At 46.6% G+C, this 7972-nt stretch overlaps 1 protein-coding gene across 1 annotated transcript in view; it reads right to left on the bottom strand.

Moving 5' to 3' along the window:
* The window catches only part of LOC123143186 (uncharacterized), a 14551-nt gene extending 6973 nt beyond the window's left edge, over positions 1-7578 (bottom strand). The window contains exons 1-6 of the mRNA XM_044562030.1: positions 7448-7578; positions 2039-2215; positions 1707-1965; positions 1378-1606; positions 1144-1294; positions 875-1060 (exon numbers count right to left, since the gene is read on the bottom strand). Of these exons, the coding sequence (XP_044417965.1) occupies positions 875-1060; positions 1144-1294; positions 1378-1606; positions 1707-1965; positions 2039-2167 (954 nt within the window). The 5' untranslated portion in view covers positions 2168-2215; positions 7448-7578. The remainder of the gene's footprint in view (positions 1-874; positions 1061-1143; positions 1295-1377; positions 1607-1706; positions 1966-2038; positions 2216-7447) is intronic.
* Between the last annotated feature and the right edge of the window lie 394 nt (positions 7579-7972).

Here is a 7972-nt window from a genome sequence, read left to right as displayed (position 1 = left end):
TTCAAAGAAACTTGTACTACCTCCGTTCTTAAATATTTGTCTTTTTAGAGATTTCAAACATACTACCACATACGGATGTATATATACATGTTTTAGAGTATAGATTCACTCATTTTGCTCCGTATGTTGTCATTTGTTAAAATCTCTAGAAAGACAAATATTTAGGAACGAAGGGAGTAGTACCTTATTACTAATTACTACCACCTCCAACCGGATTTATTAGACCCCATTGTATTTTGGGTCAAACTTTGACCACATATTTGACTAGCAAAATATTAATGCATGACACCAAAAATTTTGTTGTTCAATTCGTATTTGAGTATATTGTCTAATGATATTATTATTTTTACTACATATAACTTATATTTCATTAGTTAAAGTTATGATAAAAATATGACCCAAAATACGAGGGGGCAAGTAAACCCGGACGGAGATAGTACATCCATTTGTTAATAGTAGTAGATGATTTCCTAGAAAGCATACATATATATGGTTAGATCTGTTTGACAAAAGTAGGTTTCTCATCAATTATACTTTTCTAGTATAATACATACGTACATTTTGACTAACCTATCACCTGAAAATATAAGCACACTTTCATGAGGATACTTTATCCATGCCCATCTGTTTATAACAGATATATTAACTATCAAAATTTCATCTGCTAATGGCTTCCTTAAAATATACGAGGAGACAAATTATAGTGGTAGAACTTTTAAAAAAGTGGGTAAGGAAGAACAACATAATTAAATTAAAAGAGTAGAGAATTAGGATGAGTTGGGAGCTAGTAGTTAATTCGAGGATGTGGCAGAGGATGCGTATAGTTTGACAACAACACATTAATAGTGGTTACAGGCCATTAAAATATGTATACCTGGCCTGCAAGTGAACTTTCTGCACTATCAACCTTGTTCAGTTCATCGACAATCTCAGCTATAGTAGGCCTTCTCTCCCGGTCGAGCTCCACACATCTCAATCCTATCTCGATGCACATCTCAATTTGCTCTGATGTATGCCATGACATTGTTGCCTCCATTCGTTTTTCCCAGTTTTCACGTACCTACAAAGTTGTAGCATAATTGCAAAAAGGTGGAAAAAGGATATTTGTTCATAATATAATATATATAAATATATACTCCGTACATGCTCACGAAAGTCTGGCGAAGACATATCTGCACATTTGGAGTACCCCTCATCTCCTGCTATTATTCGTATGATTATAACACCCAAACTGAATACGTCGAACTTCGATGTGATTTGGTATCTCTCGATGTATTCCGGTGGCATGTATCCACTGCATGGTATATATTTGTTAAATTATTTCCCTAGTTTTTCTTCTTCTTCTTTTTGATTATTTATCATGAGGTATTAACTTACAGTGTTCCTACAATTTTAATGGTGACATAAGTTTGTGCCAAAGGGAAGAGTCTTGACAAACCAAAATCTCCAATTTTTGGGATCATGTTCTTGTCCAGCAGTATATTCGCAGGTTTCAAATCAAGGTGGTAAATAGGATCTTTGCATCCATTATGAAGGTAATTTAATCCCTCACAGACTCCCTTGATAATTTTGAAACGTGTGTGCCAATCGAGTCCACATGATTCATCTGCAGAATAAACTTATAAAATATTATCAATACATAAATGATGCATAAGTTATGATTTTTTTTCTTTGTGCAATATTGTATAATCAGGGCACCATCATACCCGAAATATGCCTGTCAAGGCTTCCACCCTGCAAGTATTCGAAGCAGAGAACTCTTTCTTCCACATGGGCAAAAATATATTCATCATCACACTTAATGCGTTGATGTCCTAGATTATAGCAGTAGCCAACTAGCCGGGTAATGTTTGGATGTTGGACCCTCATTAGGTGATTGAACTCATTCCTGAATTGCGCGTCGTCAAGACCTGGAATGTGATGAAGCTTTTTGAGAGCAATCTCTTCTCCATCGTCCAATACTCCCTGTTAAAACTAAGATGGGTCATATGAATATCAATCAAAATTAAAAGATTAAGTAATAAGCATATGAGTATACCTTGTAAACTACTCCATACCCACCACGACCAATAATATGTTCCTCAGAAAAATTGTCCGTAATTTGTTTCAATAACTCGAGTGTAAACTCCCGCATTGTCGCGCTTGTATGTTCCAAATTGTTCGCCATGGTATTTTCAATCTCCTTCTTGGAATAACTATCTTGGACGTTGCATCTCTATAACAACACAAAAAACAAAAGTATTAAATGAATGTTAGAAAGAGTTATATGCCTAACCTTGTATGTCAGAAGGGCATACTTAATACTTTAGCTTCAACACAAGAACTATAACAACACGCGACCTGACAGCAAAGGCTATCGGGGTCCAACGTGTGACAACCTTGTCGACATGCATCTTCCTCCTTTGCCGCCGTCAAACCATTCACCGCCAACCAGGCAAGATGTATTGGTGTCTTATGGGGGTGGTTGCGGAAGCAATACAGGTGAGAGTGAGGAAGATGTATGGGGTTTGGCGAGGATATGGTTGCGTTGCCGACAGCCCTAACTCCAGCTAAGAGATACTCCTAGAAAGCTCACGGACTACAAAGTTACGACCTTCACATTGGATTACAGTATTATTTTTAGATTCATAGCTGAAGAAGGTTTTTGGTCGATTTTGATCTCACTGCACCACTAGCTAATCTAGTAGCGTTTGTTCCTTTACTCCCGTTTTGTTTTTTATTCTTACGCCACCACATATGCACCTTACATAACACCTATGATTGGGGCCACGGAGATTTTAAGACAAACAAAGTCAATACGTGCGAGTCGTTATTTGTAATAACCCCCTCACCTATAGGTGCAACTTTTTGACCTTTTGGTTACCCTCCGACCCTCTTTAGTTCTACCAAATGAACTAAAGGTTAGAGAATAACCTAAAGGGTGCCCATTTACGCCCCTACCCTCACCCCTCTTACAATTTCACACATGCACTCATTATTTGTAACACCTTGACCCAAAATTGGTCAATACCCAACCCACATATCGGGCAGGTCCACACACTTATTTGTAACCTGAATTTATTTAGGTGCTATTGATGCTCGTAGTAGTGACTACTATTGCTATATATATTTTTTGGAAGGATACTACTGCTATACGATATTTCTGTCAATTATTTGCAAATTGAAGGTTTTCTGAACATGTTGTGCTTCGGTGACGAACAATACTTGGAGCAACTCTAGCAGACCCCGCATCCCGCCCCGACCCGTAAAATAACCGCCAAAATGTGGGTCAGGGTGGAAAAACCAGGCCGATCAGACCCCGCATCCCGCCCCGGTCCGCAAAAAAATTTAGGGCGCGCGGCAAAATCCCGACCCCAACCCGGAAAAACGCGGGTTTCCCCCTCGTGGCTGCGGTGCCCTGCATATAAGCGGAAGCGGTTGGTGGGGGGACATTTCATCCCGCGCTTCCCCACCAACCACCTCTCCTCTCCCCCTCGCGCCGCCGCCGGCCGCCGCCCAAGATTCCGGCGAAAGCAGCCGGCAGGAGCACGCCGGAAGGCCGCCACGCGCACGAGGCCTCCCCTCCCTTCCCCCTGCATCGGCAGGCCGCCGGATTTGCAGATCTGCGGCACTTCATCGCGGGCCGCCGGATTTGGCTTTTTCCGGCCGCTGGTTGCTGCCCCAAGCGATGGAGCGGTCGGGGAGCCTCTCCCGCAGCCCAGGCAAGGGCGCATCACCGCATGCAGGTACGGCTTCGTCCGCCCGCCGCCGCCGAAGGTTTGCGGGCATGGATTCGTCCGGCCGTCCACCGGGCTCGGCGCTCGCGCAACGTCTTTGTGGCTTGCCGATGCCGCTCATATAGTGCGACGACTGCACGCGGAAAGTGTTGCGGCTCACTTCGGGCACGCCGAAGCACCCCGGATGTGTGTTCTTCAAATGCGAAAACGACGGGGTACGTGCACTTGCGGTAGCTCATTTCATAGCTCATTATTTAGTTCAATTGCGGTAGCTCACTTCGAGCTTGCTCATTCTTTTGTGTAGGACGATGGATGCTCATTTTGGTTTTGGGAAGGCCAATACATTGATTTGTCGATAGAAAGAAACTTAATAGATGTTAGTGCACTCCTTAATACAATCGAAGGCAATGATGCGGCTGCATGTGCAACTAGAGGGGAAGCAACGTCTACTTATTTCGAACCAAACATGAAGAAAGAAGAATGCAAAATCAAGAATCCGCAGATCAACAATGAATGCATGGAGAAGATATTAGTCCAACTTGTGGGAGCAGTTATGGAAGTTGGAAATCTTCTGAAATGCATACTTGTGGTTCTTGTTTTCTTTGGTTTTGCTATTCTAGCAAAGATTTGGTGATGTCTTTTGTATCTAATGTTGTTGCAAAAGTAAATAAATGCATTATGCTAGATCAATTTAAGTTGCAAATTTAAGTTTTGCGGGCCGGGAGGAGCTGCGCCAGATCAGACGCCGCAAAGCCGACCCGTAAAAAAGGATATTCCGGGAATATCGTTTTTTACGGGTCCATTATGCGGGGTCTGCAACTGTGGCCGTCCGCCCCGGACCGCAAAGGCGTTTTTGCACGGACTGCAAACACGTTTTGCGTGCCGGGAGGATGCGGGGTCTGCTAGAGTTGCTCTTACAAGCGTGGAATCCGATTTCCCCTTTTCCCTCCCTTCCCCGCCCCACTCCCGTGAGCGGACGGGGGAAACCCTAGGCTACCGGTCCCCCTAGATCCTCCTCCAACAGCCCTCCCCCACCGGAGCCTAGTGGCGGGGCTACTACTCCCTCTTTCGCTCGGGGCCATGGGCTGGCGCCAGATGGCCCACCGATGGAGGCGTCAGGCTGGTGCGGGGCTTGGCGGTGCGACGACGGGCGATTGGGGTGGTAGAGGTGTCATCAGTCGACGCTTGGCGGTGTTCTGGTGCCCGTGGCTGGCGCAGCGGCTGCACGGTCCAACTCAGGAGGTTGCTTGCAGGAAGGCCCCCGACCAGATCTGGCCGACCCAGTGGCACTAGGGGGCTGACACGCGGCACGCGGCACTGTTGGAGGTCGGTTGGCTCCTACTGGTTAGCGGCCCTCACTGGTTTGCGCATGTTCGACCCGCACCAGATAGGGATGGCTGCGGTGGCTGGGTTCGTTGCCGGCAGCATGGGCCTGGCGTGGCTAAGTTCCTCAGGTTCCTCTGAGTGGCTATGGCGTGGCCCGCTGCTCCCTCTAGCTAGCGGTGGTCCTAATCTGTGCCGGCTTGCCTTCGCGTTAGTGTTCTCTTGCCTTGTTTTGTTGTTGCGACGTCGGTCCGAGTTGGAGCCTGTGGTGCTGCTAGGCTATAGGTCGGATCGACGCCAGTGGCCACAGGTGTGGCGGCGTGCGAGTTTGACTCGGCCAAGGTCCTGGACCAGTGTTGGGCCGGGCTCGGCATTGGGCGTCGGTAGCTACTAGTTCATGTCCCCCTCAGTCTACAGGGATCGACTAGGGACGCAGGCATGGACGCCCCTTACGGTGGAGGCGTTCACCCAGGCTAGGTGGCTGATGCCGGGCTAGGAGCGGAAGGAGGTCCCTTCTGTTCTTCCCACAATGGTTGCGTGTTGTGATGTCGAAGGCTGGTGGTGTCTCGGGACATGGATGCCAAGGAGGCGGCCGGTCCGTTTGGTGGCTTTTCAGTGGGTTCCATGATGGCAGTGGTGGCTACGCCGCTTGGTCATCTGGACGACGAGGGGTGTAGCGGTGGGTGGCTCGGGCTCACTTTCTGCCTTGGCAGTGGCTTTGCCCAGATCCGGATCTGGAGGCCGGTTCTCGCTGCAATTGGCCAGGGTGTCTCTTGGCGACACGGATGAGCTGCTGAGCGAAATCACTGCGATTTGTCGCCGACGGCGACGACATCTGCGGGTGCCGCTATCTTCTTGAAGTCTTCGTCGTGGTTTTCCCCTCCGTGGCGAGTCTCCGGGTGAAAAGCCTTGTCCTTTTGGGCTCGGCAGCGGTGGTGCTTGCATTCCCCTCCCGAGGGCGTTTCCGTGGAGGCTAGGTCCTATGTTGTGTCGTAGCGTTGCATTCTAGTCGTCCTGTATCTAGTTGTTCGACAATGTAGTTGTGTGTGATCCTGTTCACCGGGTATTTAGGGATCTGCTGTTTTGGAGGGCTACCTCACCACATTGTATCGTTCCACCGTGTAACTTGGGTGTTGTTGCTTTATATATAAAGCAGGGCGAGAGCCTATTTCGAGATGTTGAGCTTCTGTGCCTCACATGAACAGATGGTAGTTTTTTTTTGCGAGGGTGAACAGATGGTAGTTGAATTGGTAGTTAGTATAATACACTACTAAAATATAAGAGGAAGAATATAGACACTCTGCATATAGACAGTCTGCTAGAAGATGGGCTGTTTCACCCGCAAAAAGAAAAACAAAAAATGCGTTGAGTATAAGAAAGAATCTTTTTAGAACAATGTGATGTGGACATTTGGATAACAAGATGTGCACATGTTGCTTTTTTTTTGAGGAAATGTACACATGCCGCTAGAAATGCTGTTCGGCTACATCCACCAAAAAATGTCAGGCATGCATTATATACAGGGTGAAAAAGCCTATACGCTGTCCAAAGAGCATAGCGATACCCTTTGGGCTAGAAACTGTTTTCTTCATTGGTGTATTTTTTTTTCTTAGTTTGCAATATAACTATACTGGAGAATAAAATTAAGAAGCCCACAAAGAATGGAGTCAGTTTTCGTGGGTAAACCGTAATAAAGAAGCTAGGGGTGCAAATGGTTTAATTGAATCAAAGGAACCAAAATTTTTTAAGCGATGTGATTTTGAACTTTTAGTTCGTTTAATTGAACTAAAGTTGTTAGAGGGTACCTAAGGGCCATCCATTTACATCCGTTCGCGAAGGTAAGGCAGAATGCCGCCTTCAGGGGATATAGAAGCATCATGTAAAACGAATACACATCGGATAAAAAGGTAAAGATCCGTAAAAGAAGCCTGTACAAATGGGATAGCAAAAGGAACCGGGCAGGAAAATGTTTCTCAAACTCGAAAGGAAGGTGCTATCGGTCAATCATATCATTTTCAATAAGGAATGAGGTGCAGACACATTTATTGGAGCAGTCGGGAAGAACACCGCCTAATTTTTACAATCCATAGAAAAAGGCACTTGTTCAGCTCCTTGACTGTATTTACATGCGAATACGTGAATAAATTAGAGATTGGAGCAGTCGAGAAGAACACCGCCTAATTTTTGCAATCCATAGAAAAAGGCGCTTGTTCAGCTCCTTGACTGTATTTACATGCGAATACGTGAATAAATTAGAGACGCTGAAACAGAACTAGAAGAAGTTTGCAAAAGAAGGAAACTGCAAGGGAATCAGGTGGAAGCAGCTTGCATCCATGAAGTTACCCGGATCGAAAATAAATTGAGGAAAGAAAATCAGTAGGTAAAATAAAGCAAGAGTTTGGGCTAACCTGCAGAAGATTGAAGACCTGCTAAGTTCCTGCCTGGGGCGGAATGCTATGTAGCAGATCCGGAGAGCCCGTTTCCGTTGACGGCCGGGAAGAATACTCTTCGGATCATATGAAGTGCTGGTTAGCAGAAGAGCACCAGCTACTTAAAAATGGTAGCCTCTCATTGCGCAAGTTGTTACTTAAAAATGTTTTACTCCCTTCAATCCAGATTAATTAACACAACTTTAGTACAACTTCGACATAAAATTGTACTAAGCCATCGGAGTAGCCTCCCTAGCCGCCCCTCCTCCTCCTCCCTCCCAACCCTAGCCACCCCTCCTCCTCCTCCCTAGCCGCCCCTCCTCCTCTTCCCTTTCTCGCCGCCGCCTGAGGCAGCCGCCGGGCAAGCCCGGGGCGTCAAGGATGGTGGCGGCGGGGCCTCGGTTGCCCTGCCTCTGCGTGGGGAACTCCGGATCTGGAGCGGCGGCTCCATTGGCAAGGCACGGCCGGCTAGCAGCCGTGCGGGCGGTGGATCTGGCATCCCGG

Source organism: Triticum aestivum, chromosome 6D (genome assembly GCF_018294505.1).
Source record: "Triticum aestivum cultivar Chinese Spring chromosome 6D, IWGSC CS RefSeq v2.1, whole genome shotgun sequence".
Taxonomy (NCBI): domain Eukaryota; kingdom Viridiplantae; phylum Streptophyta; class Magnoliopsida; order Poales; family Poaceae; genus Triticum; species Triticum aestivum.
This window is presented reverse-complemented; position numbering and strand designations above follow the sequence as displayed.